The sequence below is a fragment of the Oreochromis niloticus genome, linkage group LG20 (assembly GCF_001858045.2).
Source record: "Oreochromis niloticus isolate F11D_XX linkage group LG20, O_niloticus_UMD_NMBU, whole genome shotgun sequence".
NCBI classification, from domain to species: Eukaryota; Metazoa; Chordata; class Actinopteri; order Cichliformes; family Cichlidae; genus Oreochromis; species Oreochromis niloticus.
In genome coordinates this window covers 6441279-6458346 of record NC_031984.2, presented here as the reverse complement: position 1 = coordinate 6458346, position 17068 = coordinate 6441279, and the positions used below count along the sequence as shown (strand labels likewise).

General features: G+C 40.4%; 1 protein-coding gene across 3 annotated transcripts in view; it reads right to left on the bottom strand.

Annotated features, from left to right (window-relative positions):
• lima1a (LIM domain and actin binding 1a) overlaps nt 1-15021 on the bottom strand; it is a 29734-nt gene extending 14713 nt beyond the window's left edge. The window contains exons 1-3 of one of the 3 annotated variants that reach the window (XM_003457083.3): nt 14889-15021; nt 6607-6793; nt 4365-4410 (exon numbers count right to left, since the gene is read on the bottom strand). In XM_003457083.3, coding sequence (XP_003457131.1) covers nt 4365-4410; nt 6607-6731 — 171 coding nt within the window. In that variant the 5' untranslated portion in view covers nt 6732-6793; nt 14889-15021. Of the gene's footprint in view, nt 1-4364; nt 4411-6606; nt 6794-9202; nt 9339-14888 lie in introns of those variants that run through there. The other 2 variants (XM_005477890.4, XM_005477891.3) reach the window with 2 other exon arrangements.
• Between the last annotated feature and the right edge of the window lie 2047 nt (nt 15022-17068).

The following is a 17068-nucleotide window of genomic DNA, read 5'->3' as shown; positions in this document are numbered from 1 at the left end:
CATTAAAAGTAAAACAATTTTATAACTGTTAGTTTCAATAAATCTTAAGACTCTTTGTCACAAGCCTGATTAATCCCATTTTATCTCAATGTCAATTTAATTAATTGATCATTTTCATCCCATCCTCAAAAAACAAAAGGACATAAAAATATTGGATATACAAAGACTGAAATACATTTCCAAACATTACATTTCTGATTATACATCCAAAACCATTTCTGCTGTCATATTTTGATTTTGTGTCAGGAAACAAGAAAAGATTCATATCTGAAAAGACAACTCGATGTGGGTCAGATGCACAAGTCTGTAATGTGCTGCAGTGCAAGTGCAGTTTTCTGTTATTGTAAGAAAGTCCTGGGGGGGAAAAAAAAAAAAAAAAAATATATATCATCTGATGGTAAGCTTCAAGTCTTATTTTTGTCCAGATAACCATTCAAAACAAGTGTACCATCACATCTTTTAGAGGGAGTACACGGAGAATACGTCTGGTGTTTGTACAAGTTAATCAACTGTTAAATCACCTGACGAGTCTGGCTTTAACCCTCCAGGCCACAAGGGCCTAAAAAACTGATTTAAGCATAAAAAGTCTATTAATTTATATTATTTACTGAAAAATGTCACAAAAAAACAAAAACAAATATAGACTCTATATGTTAAGAATCTGGAATCAGAAAACCTGTTGACTGTCTGCTTAAAAATGAATTAGCAATAAAAAAAAATTCCACTCAATAAATCACCCAATAATCTGGACTTTAACACAGGAGGCTGAAGAGATACAAGAACTACATGAACCTGGGACTGACCCGACTAACTGTAAAACATGTCCTGCACACACTCTGCTGGACTTTCTGTTGTTTTGGTCATTTATGACTCAGATGCCTCGTTTATCTATGAAGGTTGTTCTAAACACGAGTTAGTCGAGCTCTTATCTGTCACTTTGAGACTTTTTTTTATCGTAACTTTGGGAACCAAGTATCTGCCTTTAGGCTTCTGCAGCAGTAAATCTTAATACTCCATGGTTCACTGCAAAACATTACAATGCAATCTAAAAGTCTGCATGGATACATTTCACAAAACCTTCCATCCTTGCCTTGCTGGTTACCTTTGAGAGTTAACCAGCTCTAGTTTTGTGTATTGTGCAGATGTGCAGCGTGCAATGACATGAAAAGGTTGCTGGGTGAAGAATTCAAACACAGCAGAGACCACAGAGAAGATAACCCTCATTCTTGCTGCCAACCACACAAACAATCACACAACAAACTATGATGACTCACAATTTCTGAGGCTCTGGCAGTGGAGACTCCCACTGAGGGATGCTAGCTGCTCTCTCAGTCTGTTTTTAGTTTAGTCAATAAATTCCATCAATGCTGGACACATGCCACTTTGACTCTCCGATTTCTGAATGACGCTAAAAACATTTAAACTAAATCAAACAGCGTCTGCACTGACGTTAAACTACATGTTCGCATTCTTGCAAGCAGAGTCTGCACAGTCTGAGCTAGGTAACAAAAGGAAAAGACATGAAAAGGAAACAGGAAGTCCTGCATGAAAGACAAAAGAGCCGTGAGCTGCTCTGCATGCGCATCTATAAACCTGGAGCTGAAAAGAAAGCTAGAAAAACTTTTCCTTTTGTGTGCGTGTGTGTATCAAAAACCTGAGAGTGAGGCAGACGACCTGGCTGTCCAGTTGAAAATGCTGTGAAAGTGTGTGTGCTGGTGTCTGCTGACCGGCTGGAAGTGCTACAAGCTGTCCCAGATGTGAGAGGCTTGAGAAGTGATCAGAATGAAGCAGAATGAGCAGAATGAAGCAACTAGCCCACCCCCCCTTCTACGACACAGAGGAAAGGAAGGAGGGAAGGAAGGAGAGGGAGTGAAGGGGGCGAAGGGTGAGGGGGCGGGGAGGTTAGGAAGGAGGGAGAGAAAATCAGAAACAGACAGTCAGTGAGGGAAAGGAGGGAAAATAAAGACAGGAAATGAGAAAAAGGTAAAGGGGAGGGAGGTGGAAACCTTAAAAAAAATAAAAAACTCTCACAAAGAACTGCACAGAGACTAAACCTGGATAAATACCAATCTCCTGATAAGCCTCCCGGGCTGGTATCTACATCTGATGTCTAGTTTAGAGATTGGATTTGATAGGAACACCTTTAGCTCCAGTCTTCCTCTCAGGAAATGAGGGATTGCCAGAGAAATTCTACAGAACTGCCATTCAGCATTTACACGAACAACAACAACAGATTTGACACCCTGAGAAGTTTGACATGGGGAAGGAATGCAAGATTGTCTTTAATGATGAGATGTTGTGCAACCTGGTAGAAAATACCAGGGAGAGGGGGCGGGGGTTGGGGTTTGGGCTTAACATGGCAACTTCAGGTTTATCCTCAAGTTTTCAGGGTTAGGAAGGTGTGAGAGAGCAGATCAGCAAAACCCACCACCTACTGACCGATCACTTCTCTGGACCTCATCGCACAGGAGCGTCTAAGGTTTTAGAGGCAGCAGAGTTTTTGTTGTATTGATGAGCATCGACAAGAAAACTTTGCTTATATAAATATTCTGGCTGCACGTTACAGAGCAGTTTCACAGTCATGAGCCTTAAAATAGTGACCATGAAGTTGGATCCACTCTTCTGAGACAATTTACAAGAACTTTAAAACAAAAACAAAAAAAGACCAAGCAGCTCAAACCAAAGTCTTGCAGAACTAATCTACATGATATACACAGTAACCGTGATACCTGCTGTAAAAAGTGGCTCTGATTTGATTTTTAATGTGCCTGTGAGTTTACTTCTTAACCAAATTAAAGCAAAGAGCGACCACCTTATAAAGCCGCCCGTTTACCGTCCTAACCTGAAGCTACGTCCACAGTTACATCTGTGTTTTCCACTTTACTTTCTAAAAACATCCCACCTACAGGGCTACATTGTGAAAAATATCTCCATCCACATCTAAACAAAATGACAAAGCAACAGGTGATGATTTAACCAACTTTACAGAAATGTTGGCCAATCAGAAGCCTAGTTTAATTCAATTTTATTTATATAGTGACAAATCATGACGACATCAGCATCAAGGCTGAGCGGGAAAATGTTATCAGGCCAACTAAGACAGCTGAGAGGGGAAGTAGTAAGTGATGATTGGACGGACAGTGAGGTGGTACTACTACTACTACAACAACATTTGTGTTTGTGTGAAAGCATGTAAAAACTGCAGATAATAAGATTACCAGAAACTATATTTGGTTCACATCCACCACTACAGAAAATGCCCTTACACTAACGAGACATACACCTTTGGTGCTGCAAGAAAAAAAAATAATGTCAGAGTTACTTAGAAGGTTTTTAATTTCTTTTACTTCATTTTCAATGACTTAAAATGAAGAAGAAGAAGAAGAAAAAAAAAAGAAAAAAAAAAGGAAGAGGTCAGAAGTGTAGAAAAGGCTTCCCGTGTGTGGAAAGGGCCCGAGTCACCACGCTGACCAGGTGTGTCAGAGGCTCCTTGTTATCAGTGCTGCAGGACAGCTGATGCCAAAAGCAATAACAGAATAATTTCACTGCTGGAGCTTGCTGCATGCTGGAGAGGTTTCTAAGATTAACGTCTCCAAGCAGTTATTTGAGTCTCCGCCAGACTGAGAGCAGTTTAGGGTTTATATTTTAACACTGCATTTCAAAGGCCAAATATTATCTTTTCAACTGCTCTGTTATTAGCTGACAGCTGGGGTTCCTTTAATAAGGCGTCTAATCAGCTCTCAGAATGAGTCACGTTACTACAGTCGAGATTTCCACACAAAAACAGAGTAAACAAAAAGCAAACAGAGACGAAGACAAGGGAGGTCACTGAACTCCAAATGTTGAGAGAGAACGAGGGTTTGGTCTGTGCATGTCCACATAGTTTTCGGGAAAATGTTAAGAGACGATGTTTGGCAGCAGAGCATGTGGGTCTACGCAGTAGTTTATCTACAGTTTATACTCGTATGAGTATGGGGTATGAGATGCTGCTGATGGGTGAAGTTTTCCCCTCTGTGAATTAAAAATAGAAAGTGTTGAAGCTTTTCAGATTCAAAAATGTGGCAAATTTGGGATACTGGACTCACTGAATGGAGTTCGACTTCTGTGGGTCTGTGTTAATGAGCAGCAGGAGCATTAATTTGCAGGTACTGAGATCTAAACATGGCAGCAGGCTGTGTTTTAATAATAGATACTGGCGGTTCTGGTGCAGGGACTACTAGGGTGGAGAGGGTGAAGCACCTTGTTTTTAATTCTGAAATTTAACTCGAGGCCAAGTATTGTGGCCCTGATAGAAAACACTTCTTCCACTGTTGGGAAGCAGCGAATCTTCACAGACATACAGCAGTAAATTTGAATGTACAAACCGGTTTCTTCTTCTCTATGCTGCCCTCTTCTGCTGCCATCTGGTACCTGTGGAGGACAAAAACTGCTTCAGATAAACAATTACTGACCAATGAGGAAGCAGCAGTACTGCTTCCCAGGAAATTCATTAGAAAACTAAATCAATGTTCCCGCTTCTCTCCAAAAACAATAAATTAGTTAATGTGTTAAAGTGAAACTGTTTGGAAAACCATCATCATGTGTCGTCTTGCAAAAAGTACGCAGAGGAAGTGGATTCATTGTTTCAGAGTGAAACAGATTTTATTGCCCAGGTTTTATTTAAGATAAGGTCTTTTAATTGATAGAAGATTCATTTCCTGTTTTGTTTCTGAGACCCCGATAACCAGCAGGAATTTACAAGTTTGGATGGTAGCAAAACGTATGTGACATTAATATAAGCCATCAATTAATAACCCACAACTAATCCTTTTTAAAGGGCAAACATCATCACACAATTAGTGAAACTAATCATTTCCATCTTCTCATCATTTGCCCTGTTAAACAAAGGGAATTGTGGTTATTAATTCCCATCTTATATTAATGTGTCTGCTGCTGAGACGTTTACAAGTTTTAACAAGTGACTCGTTCTGCTTAATTTCTCATTTCTCGTGTGTGTCAGGTGAAAGTTGATTTGTTGACAAGCGGGCTAGAACAGGAAAGACAGTGGCAGCGGATTTCACCGGGAAAGTTCAAATAAAACATCAAATATGAATAAATGTGGTATGAAAAATACAAAATTCTCCACAGTGGACACTTTATTGTTCAACACTTCAGGTCTTCAGCCTCAGGCCGGCTGTACCACACATTTTAGCCCCAAACTGAAACACTCTGCAGGTAAACAGCCAGTTCCCGAACCACTGCTCTCCTTCACAGGTTTTTACCCAGAGACAAAATCTCATGTTTGGGACAGTGAGTCCAAATTAAGTTTGGCTCAAAGCCTCCCAGCTGTGCTGAGGAAACATTAACACTAGTAAGCCAGATGTTGCTGTTTCTGCACAGAGCCAACAGGAAAAAGAGACATTGCATCTAATCAATGAGGACAACAGCCAGCTTTAAAGACAGACTCTTCAGCCCTGCACTGAATATTTAAGTTTTGCTAACAGAGCCTAAAGACTAGATTTTATATTGCTGGTTATGTAGGTTTGTTTGTTTTTCCACTCCTATTTGGTAGGAAAAAAATGAGACATTGCAAACATTTATAAAAGGCCCACTTATGAAGAAATAATAATGCCACCACAGAATTAATTTGGATGACATTCTTCATTTCCAGCTGCCAAGATAATATGATAGCTCGTGTAATATGAACTTTTGCTTTCAAATCGAGGCAGGTGGTGGACTTCTTTCCAAGTGGGTCTCCTCCGCCTGCTGCAGAGCAGATCTCAGGTTTCCCTTACCTGCCAAATCCCACTTTAACCCCGGATTATTTTCATTTTTGTCGTCATGGCTCTTGCAAATAGTGAAGTTCATTCGCATGAAGACTGTCAACAACTGGTAAATACACTCACTTCCTTATCTGATCTGATCCGTGTCCACAGTCTACAGTGTCTTTTTTCTTTTTAGCCACTCCACACACACAAAGAGCAGCTCTAACCAAAAGCTTCTCCCATTTCAGCTGATCAGCAGTTTTCTTCATGTTAATTTACACCAGTAACATGATGGAAAACCATGTCCGGAGTCGTAAAGAGTGACCCTGTCTTTAGATGTGAGAGGGCTGCAGACTTCAGTGGTTTAAAAGTCTGTTCCAAGTGTTTTTGTGGATGCCAAGTGTAAGTGTTACATACACCATTAATTGTAATCAGGAAGAAAAACACAAAAACCTGCATATTCCCCACCCACTGGCAGACTGCTACTTTCACCTAGTGGTCAAGTCGTTCAACTGCCGTGCATTGTCTCCGTTTCCAAGTTAGTCACTTGATATGCGGTAAAGGGGGATGCCCTGAATGGAGAGGGGCCTCCATAAAGAATCTGCTCCTGTTTTACTCTGTAAAGTCTGAAAACCAGACAGGATGGGTCAAACTGGAGCAATTCGTTAAAGGTCGACAATGTGATAGTCACATCTTTCAAGAAAACGGGAAACTGAGAAAAGCTGAATGGCAAGAAAATGTTGGGAGGAAACCTATGACCTAATTTGTACTCAGGACGAAAGCAGAAAACTCTGAAGTGTAAAAAGTCGTGACAGATCTGCTGAGTGGCTGCTGGTAAATTATTAAACTTGGTTGGACTTACTTGGAGAAGCGTTCTGCGATGGCGGTGTTTTTACCCCGGGCAGAGACGATGGACAGCTCTTTGGCGGTGACCCTGAGCGACTGGGATGCCCACTGCCTGCGGCTGAACGGTGCAACGGAGGCCATGTTTGCTGTAGCTCTGAGTGATCGGTCTGCCTGTCAGCTTTCCAGGAACACAAGTCGTACCTCTGAGAGGAGGGGACACAAATAGAAGGAGCACCTTCAGCCGATTAAACACTGAGCTAAGGCAAACGAGCGCTTCGTCTGGTGCCAGCTTTGCTTCCTTTTGCCACTCTAAATCAAGCTCAGAGGAACACCCTTCCTGTGCATTCAAATTTTTATGACACTCATCTCATGGTGCTAAAAAAGTCTGGGTCTGAGCATTTAAATACAGGCTTTTATATCAAGGGAAGCAGTTCATGTGTAAAACTTCACAGAGAATCAATATTTTGTCACACTGCACAGTTGGTTCATGTTACCACTGCAGCACAGACCGGCCTCTGCATCTGAGTCAGAAAGTCAATAGACCGCGTCACACAGCCATTGACCATCTGTTCCCTGCTCTGACTGAATGCCTGGGGCGACTACCAGCAGACAAAAAACAACCGATACGCCTGCAACACACAAAAAAACCTCTTGTATACACTCTCCCTTTCACAGGAAACACAGACACACACGTCTCTACCTGCTTGTCTCTTCTGCAACATCACAGCCTAAAGCCCGTGGGCATGTGACTGCATGCTGCTGTAACGGCACCTCACCGCTAATAACCGTCATCCAAGAGCTATCCATGCTCTGGATAAATGAAACAATGAGACCGGTGACGCAGGCGCCTTGGGGGTCTCTACGTCACTCAACAGGTGGACTATAGCGGGATGTTGCCATATTAGGAAAGGTTTGTGCATTACTGCAACACTGTTGAGTGTAACTGGAATTGTTAAGCAACACCCAAAGAAACTTGGGATTTGTATATAACACCAGGGGACACTAGGCTCAACTCACTTTGCCATTTTCTTGGTCTAAATGGACAATAAAATAAATTAGAGGTAAATGGTACCAGACAGACGCAAACAACCTCTCTGAAACCACATCATGAACCAGTATTAATACATGAATGCACGAGATGTTCATACCAAATTTGTTTTACAAGTTCCAAGTGAAAGAAAACCTGAAGACCCTTTTTAGTTGTAGACGCATATATAAGTGAAGTCAAGTTCCCAGGAGTTGGTGTGACTCCATCACTGTCCTCCTGCTGCTACAACTGGTGCAGGTGCTCCAAGCTGCTACAATGGGATGTGGGTAATTATCATTTTCATTCCCAAATCATGTAGCTTAGATTTTAAAACCTGTCAGAATTCAGCAGTGACTGCTTGGGTCATGCCTGGCCCATCCCATAATACTGATACCGCTTGCATCGTTTCCAATCATCCAAAAACCCATTCAGGTTCAAACCATCAAACCTCTGACATCATTACCAAAAAAATTAGTCACCTGTTGCTTCTCATTTAGCATCACTTGTTTCATTTCCCCAGTCATTATAAACTAAGAACTTTCCCAAATTTAATGATTCAAGGCCAGATGTTGTGTTAATATTAACAAATTAATTAAATTAATCAGATTAATAATTAAACCAAATTAAAAATGTCATAAATGAATTTAATAAATGTAGGGCAGCTTAAACATGGCAAAAACCCACCAATCACAATGATTTTGGTCAATATTAAAATCACAATCATGAAAAAAAAAAAAAAAAAAAAAAAAAGGAGATTAATTAAACTGACAAAAGAAAAAATATATTTATAAGCGAGTTTCCAGTAACTTAGATTATAATTCTCTGATCTAACCATGGCACAGTCTGGTGTGAGGGGAGTTAGACTTCTGAATGAATACACTGAAACAATAACCTATTTTAAATTCCACAGAACTACATTAAAAAGCCAGAAGAGCAAAGGTGACTATTCCAGGTTAATCAATCTGATTCAATTCAATTTTATTTATATAGCACCAAATCACAACAGTCACCTCAAGGTGCTTTATATTGTAATGTAGACCCTACATAGAGTCTACCTTATTATGATGTCTTTAAATGTCATGTTTCGCCCAGCAGTGAGTCTAAAACTCAAAGACACCCAACAGAACAGTCCAAAAGCAGCACCCCGTCACCCTACTGAGGTGATAACAGCCAAATGTTAAACCACTGGATTTAATCTAGCCTGATGCTGCAGTCACGTCATGTGATCACAGCGCTCCCTGCTAAAATACAAATGAGGGGCGATAGCGACTCCAGAGCGTTTCAGGTCACCACTGCTGCTGCCAGATGACAAACAAAGCAGCTTGTAAAACAGAGGCGGCCCATGCAAAGCCGAACTTCAGCAATAAAAACAGTTGAGAAAAAAAAAAAGAAGAACAGAGTTAAGCTGAGGTGAAAAGACGAGAGCCCGGATGTCTGATCTTAAACTTCACAGGTACAAAGACCACAGTGATGCTCGCCTTTAAATTTGACACAGTTTAATCTGGCATTTTCCTTCCTAAACACTGAAATCGTAGAAAACTTTAGAACAAAAAGTTTGAAAGATTTTTAAAATGAAAGCACCAACCTGTGACTGTCTGCGTTTTTGACTCAGCTGTTTCAGAAGTCCACTGCTTGAAAATTTCCTTCTCTTTTCACTTCCCAGCTGCTTTCATTCGTGCTTTTGAAAAGAAAGGGAAGTAGGAGGAGACTAACCACTCCTATTTAACTCCTCTCAGCCAATAAGAAGCAGGATTCACTTCCACCTGGCAGGTATGAGCTTCCCCTCCCCTGCTGATCAGCAGCACTGTGTCAATGGCAGTACAGAGCAAACTGAAGGTATGTGGGTCGAACGACAAGGCAGACAGGCTGGAGGGAGGAGGGGGAAGAGAAGGGGAGGAGAGGGGGGGATTCCCACACTGAATTCCTGGAATCTGAGTGACTCCTGGCTGCCCACTTTCTCACAGGGTCAAGACGTTAGAGGATGTGACTCATTCACATTACTTGCCGACTTCACCGAGGAGGAAAAGGAGTATGGAGCGAAAAAAGGAAGAGATGCATCAAAATAATAGAATGAAAAAGAAAAGGAGAAAGAAAAACAAGCTAACATGAGGAGAAATGTTTGTCAAGAAAATGATCTGCGTCTGCATCCAGCTGTCAGTCCAAGCAGCAACACCAATAACAAATAACTTGAGCTTGAACACAAACAGGAGCTGTCCATAGAGCAGCATGAAGGTGGAAAAGGCGCCTTTAATTTTTCTGTAATTGGCTTTTTTCCTGTAGAGCTGGAGGTTTTAACAGCTGTGTTAAAACCTCCAGCTCTACAGACTGCTGTGTCTGTGGAAGCTGACTCACTTCTGCAGCCAGCCTCTGGTGGCTGTTTAAACCTGAAACTGCAGTTCCTCAGAGGATGCTGCTTGGTTTAATGAACTTTAGATTCAAGGAGTCTGAATGAGTGAAGGCTTTGGGCTCTTCATCATCTTCCTCAACCTTCTACTAGATGGTTTTTGAATATTTCAGGGTTTTTGGTCATACTACGGGAGACTGCTGCCATTGGTGATTGCGACTGCCTTTTTTTGGAGCAGGGGTTAATTTTTTGACACACTTTGTGTATGTTGGAACCATTACTGGACGACCATTTTCATTATGGATTAATCTGCAATTGTAAACCAATTTATAATCGAGACTTATTTTTGTCTGAGCATCGATCAATAAACCAAAGATTGTCACTTTACTTTATAATTCAACTGAATTCATAACATCCTTTAAACTAATGTTTTCCAGCTTTGCTTGAAAAACATGATTAGGAGACCTATTAGGGGGTGGAACATTACACCGAGGCCCTCTGGGATGATTAAACGTCATCCTCGTGGTGTCCCTAAAGACTTCCAGCTCCATCAGTGTCACTTCCTAACACTGGGGCTAATCCCAAACACATGATGGATGTGGGTCTGACTTTATCTCACCTTAGAAATTCCCAACAACTCCTGCATGTACGATTCTAGAGAAATTCAAAAGGTTACAAAGCTATTTTCATTTTCACCTGCTGAGACAGAAAACAATAGAGTAATAATGACTTTAACATGCACGCCAACACTTTTCTTTTCAATTCACAGCACTAACAAAGGAACAAGAACATAGGGAAGTGATTTCAGGGAAGTCGCACTTCAGTAAACTCCATTTAGAACAACTGATCGCTGTCAGTTTTCCTATTTTACCTCTAAATAAACTGCAGCCTGTAGGCGAATGGAGGCCCTCAAGTGTATTCAATTATTTACCACTTTTAATTTTCTTCACCAAGAAGCTCAGAGCAGAACCACAGATCTCCAGCTTGTTCTACTTACAGTAACACACTAAACCTTCCCAACACTGACAAATACAGCTGCTGTGAAGAAATGAAACCTCACTAATGGTATAAAACTGTAAACACACACACACACACACACACACACACACACACACACACACACACACACACACACACACACACACACACACACACACACACACACACACACACACACACACACCCCAACTGCAAAGCAACCACAACACAGAAATGATGCATAAGTTGGGTATTTAAATTGCTCTGTCCTCAAAACGTTGAGAAGCCCTGCTCTGGGTAAATGTGGGCTAAAAAGAAAAGCCAGGAAAAGTATTTAGTCTTCATCATAGCTAACACATGCCCATGGAACTGGTGTTTGGAGTGTTTGTGATGCTGGCAAACTGGTAATTAAAAATTAACCCATTTTTATGGCTTCCCTGCAACGCTGTATTAGGTTATCAAGTTGCCTAGATACCGCCTTACATCACATTATACGGACAAGAAGCTGGAAAGACTAAAGAGGAGGAAAAGACCTGGAGGTGGAATGGGGACGCGCAGGTAATTATTCAAAGGAAGAGGTCAGCAAAGAAAATGTGGGAAAGGCCGGGAGTTGAAGGCTTTAGACAGAAGTAGGATAAGATCTAACGTACGGCTTACAGTGAGCTTTACATGAGGCTGAACACTAAGGAAGGAGAAAAGGACTTCTACTGATTGGCTGGGCAGAGAGAATGTGCAGGTTAGGGTGTAGAGTACTCTGAAGAGCTGATGGATGTAGTAAATGAATGTGAATCAGGAAGTGTAGAGAATTAGTAAGCAGGGAGTGAGGGCAGCTATGAAGAAGTCCAGATGACGTATATGCGCGGGTGTTTAGATGTCTTGGAGAGACAGCAGAGGACTTTTTGACCAGATTGTTATACACACTCTTAAAGAGTGCCTGAAGAAGTGCACCAGTACTGATTTTCAAGAACAAAGTGATGTGCAGAGCTGTAGTGACTACAGAGGGATAAAGCTGATGAGCCATACCACAAAGCTGTGGGGAAGAGCTGCTGAAGCTAAGCTAAGAAGAGAGGTGAAGATCAGTGTAATAATTTAAAAATAAAAAACAAAACAATAAATTTGCATCAATGCACTTTTCAAAAACTTAAAGAACTTTGATGGAAGTCATTTCATTTTGTCTATTACTGTGACAGTTTTATAACTGCTTGTGTCCATATGGGAAAGAAGACATGTGGCTCACCTGCAGTGAGGTTACTAAGCCTGAATCATTGCAGACTTTGTTTATAAGTCACTCCCACTCGATGTTGTAAATTTGCAAAAAACACAGAGTGACAGTCTTCGGGATATTACGACAAAAACCACACACCTCATCATAAACGGGTATTTTCTTCCATCCCAGCGTCAATGCAAAACATGAAAGAGTCATGAAAAAACATTTACTTGCTTGTGTTCTTTTTGCATCACAACAGATCTCTCCACCCTCTAACTGTAGACTTTTTCACCATTTAACAGTGAAAATTATGAACTTTGTGTACATGGGTATGATGCAGTACATATGAGAGCAGACAGAAGAAATATCTTGTCCAGGTGAGAAAAAAAGAGTGAAAAATTCATGCCCAAACACCAATCATTAGTGTGAAACTGCAGTTTCTCCTGGCTAATACGAGAAATTCTTGACAAGTTTTCCACAATAAAAGATTTTGTAAGACTAACGCGACACAAAATTACATAAAGACATTCTTCTTAAAAATCTGAATCATTTGCCAGACAAGACAAGAGATCTGAAGACAACATCGTGGACCTTATTGCCATTTCTGATAAAATGCCTCGCTGATTATCAGCAGCAGACCCACAGAGCAGATTTCAGTCTCCGTCTGTGTTCAGTAACACTCGATACCTTTACCTCACTGAGCACAGACACAATCACAGAAATGTCACAGTGCGAGCAGACACACACTCCTCTTCAGATATGAAACCATCGCACAGATCAGCGTCTGTGTTGTGACTCAGCGTGTCATTAGGAAAGAGAAAAGATGACTGCCGTCTTTTATTAATCAGAAACCAGTTTAAACGCGTCACAAGACACAGACATCCTCCCAGATGAGGATCCTGTCTGATCCGGCTTCAGTTTGTCATTTATCCTGATGATCTGATCATCAATGAGCCTCCTGTCACTCCAGTAAAGTCTGCTGCTTTATTCAGATTATTGCATTCAGGGAGGAAGAAACCTCCCCTTCCCATCATGTTATAATATCGACAGCCTCAATATGACTTAGCAGGGCCGGGCAATTTTTCCCCACAGGATCACATTTAAAACTGGGACTGCTGTGAAGTCTGCACCAGTATCCTGAACTCAATTCTGCTCAGCGTTGACTTTGTTTCTTTAAAAAAGGTTGCTGGTGCAGCCCTCCCCACAGTCGAGTAGATGTTACACAGTAAAACAACCTTTTTCATGACATGAGAAACACCATAAACAGCAGCCTGACGTTTCACTGGCTCTGGAGGAACTTTGTAGAGACTGAAAATAACCTTTCTTTATGTCACGCTTCTTGCCTCAAGGATGCATTCATGCACCACCAGGTGCTAAACAAGAGATGGAAAAATACCACCACACAGTCCTCTTTGTGAGGATAACTACCTCAGACTTCGCGAGGTAGTTTTCCTCAAAAAGTACAAGTGACAAGCAACTCGTATCACCTGTTCAGCAGTTATATGGACAACATGAAAGAAGAAGAAAGGCGGTCAGGTAAGAGACGTTAATACCTGATATTCACCACAGAGCAACTGTGATATAATCACAGAGAACTGCTCACACACTCAAAAATGATTACTTTATTTTATTCATGTTTGAATTTCCCTTTCAATTTTTTTAAATTTCAGTTTTCAGATTTTCAGTGTTTAAAAATGTTCATTTTCATTTTTAAAGTGATTACATGTGCAATATATGTCGGGGACAAAATTTAAGCTATTCAGGACAGGTAGTACAATACTGCTTTAATCATGTAGCCCCAGCTGTCTCAGTGAATATACCGGTGTATAGTAATATTTAATCATGCTCAGGCAGGTTGTGCTGAGAAATCGAACCAAACTGACAGCGATTTCCCGCACATTTCATTTTCAGTTTTGTAATTGCGCCATATTCTGATTCGAGTTAACTGAAATATTTTCCACATGTTAGTTTCAGTTTGTTATATATAAAAAAAAAACCTGTTCTTTATCACACTGATCATTGTTTTATAGTCCAAACATTAGGAAACATCTTTACAAAACCCCGTTTGAGTGCAATCAGACTCTAAAACTGTCACAAAATCTTATGTTAATATCAATTTCATAGGATACAAATCTGTTTCCATAGATTTGTTTATTCTGAGTTTATTTTATCACCTCTGAAATAATGTTTTGTGTTGCTGTCACTCTTTTCAAAATGTGTTTATTAACTTTTAACTGGACAGGTGAAGCTGATTTAAGACAATTTGACATGAAAACGAGGACATTCTGGATTTTTAAAATTGTGTGTGTGTTTTTTGTTTTTTTTAAAAAAAAAATCTCATTATTATCATCATTAACTGATAGTTATCATCTTTAAGAATACAGAAGCTAGAATATTTTTAAATTCCGCTGAGTTACTGAGTCCAAATTAATTAGACTAACAAAAACAGAGCTGTCATGCGGAGCTGTGGATATGGTTCACATCCAGCAGATAATATCTAGAACCACATAAACCAATCTCCTGGTCTACCCGACCTAACATTTCCCACAACACCAGCTGGTTAGCTTAGGGCAATAAGACAGGTTGTCTTCCCAGGACCTTGAAACAGGTACAGCTCAGGTGAACACTGACTCACAGTCCTGTCTGGACATGAAGCAGCTCAGCTGTGTTTCAGTCCTGTTTACGCACGTTTCCTGCTGACTCATTTGATTTTTTTTTCTCTTTGCAATTTCTCGCACTCACCTGAGCTTCTACGGGAACTCTTTTCAGGAACTCACTCTCACCTGAGCCTCAACGACCACTCACATTACACAAAAGGCGCAACAAAGCTCCAATTAACCCAGTTTTCATCCGCGCTAATTGGCTGAATAGTATCCTTCCGCCAGACAGCGGACGGATCAAGCTGTTCTGAGGTTATGATAATAACAATAATAATAATAATGATAATAATGATAGTAATAATAGTAATAATAATAGTACAAAGAATACAAGTTATTACCAGAAAGATAACAAAGGAAATATAAAATAAATAAATATACAATATAGCAAGAAAAATAAGAACACAGTCAGTAGCTGTAATACTTTTAGAAGATTAAATTAAGTCAGAACACCTCTCTAAATGTAAAGTTTAGAGAGGTGTTCTGACTTGTTTAATATCCACTTGTTTAATCTTTAATGATTGTGTTGTTATTATCATTCTTTTTTTTAGATTTTATGTTCTTTTATTTGAAATTTGCAGTGACAATATTAACATAACTTGTTGTTTACCTTGTTCACTACCTGAAGTGTAGTTTGTGTGATTCTTTTCAAAATAAAGCTCTCTTTTTAATAATCACACCACGAAAGTTATAGTTTAGCCCAGCAGGTGGCAGTAATGTTAATTATTTATGCAATGTTCCTACTTCGCCACTAGATGGCACACGAAAACCACTTTTACACTACTCGGGCTATTTCCACCTCAGACCATGAATGGCCTGCATGGCTGTGTCATTCCACATACCTGGCAACCTACCTACATACTTATATAAGTGTGAGTCCAGAAGCTCTACTGTCCGGGGCTATATTTAGTCTGTTTGTTCTCGTACATTCACACGTTGAGCTTTCACAGCAAAGCAGGTATGCAGGAACACTTTCAAATGAACAGACAAGCAAACCGTCCAACAATTTCTGGCCAATTATAAATGGAAACCCAACTATTTTTAATCAGAAAGTTTTACTACTAATCTCCACATGATACAATAAAAACAATCAACACAATTAGCTGCAAATAAGTTAAGAACCACTTCAAATGTGTCTTTTAGGGACTCTTTGTGTTCTATTTGTGTTGTATGGAGAAGACATGTGGGGTTCTCAGTGTTGGGAACTGTGAGCTGTGAGAGGATGTCAACAAACAAACAACACTATGTCAAAACACTTACAATAAACTAAGTTGGATATAAGGATCCTTCTCTCTAACTCTAAAGGAGCTGAGTTTGTGCCTGAGGAGCCCTACTTCAGCTCATGGCTCTCACTTGGCCACCCGTAGAGGAAGCGGCTACTTTGAATGGTGTCAGCAACACCTTGGCCTTTCTTTATGTGAAAAACTGATCAGGAATGTTAATGGAGACTTGCTATTCTTTGATAAAGAAAAGACTTCCTGTTGCTACTTTGGCACTTAAACCACGTCTGAAGCCCGAGTACAAATCCTGGAGCCGTTTCTCTGAAGGCTTGGATCAATGTGTGATTTTGCTAATGAAGTCATTTCTAGAGGCGGTGTGCTACCACCTGTTGTGCCTGATCCTTTGATCCCATCATCCCTTTATTTCCATCATCCCCTCCCTACCTGTTTAAATCCTATATATTGTCAGTATGGTGTGGCTCACCTTTCCCTGTCTGGCACTATGAGGACAGCAGGTTGATGAATCTATGATGGACAAAAACACTGGGTAAATACATCCCAGTGACAATGTTAATGAGTACAGGTAAACAAACCACTTCAGAGTGCACATATTAGACAAAGGATGTTTAATATGGAGCTGCCAGGCAGGAGGAAAAGAGGAAAACCACAGAGAAGATTTATGGATGTCGTGAAGGAGGAGAGGCAGAGGGTTGGTGTGACAGAGGACGATGCTGAGGGCAGATGATCAGCTGTGGAGAGCTGCTCCTATAAAGGGAGCAGCTGAGAGAAGACGAAGAAACAAACCATTTTACTTTTTGAAGATGCTGAGCTGCTGGCTCAAACTTTCATTGCTTGGGTATTTCTATGAAAAATTAAAATGCATAATACCTCATTGTTTGTGTCACATTGTAGCGTGCTCTGAATTGAACTTACACCAGTGTCTACGAACTCAATTCCCAAAACACTGAAATGCTGTGTAAACTGTAAATGCAATGATGTACAAAGGGATGTTGTTCAAAGCAGAATATAGAAAACTTAGTATAAA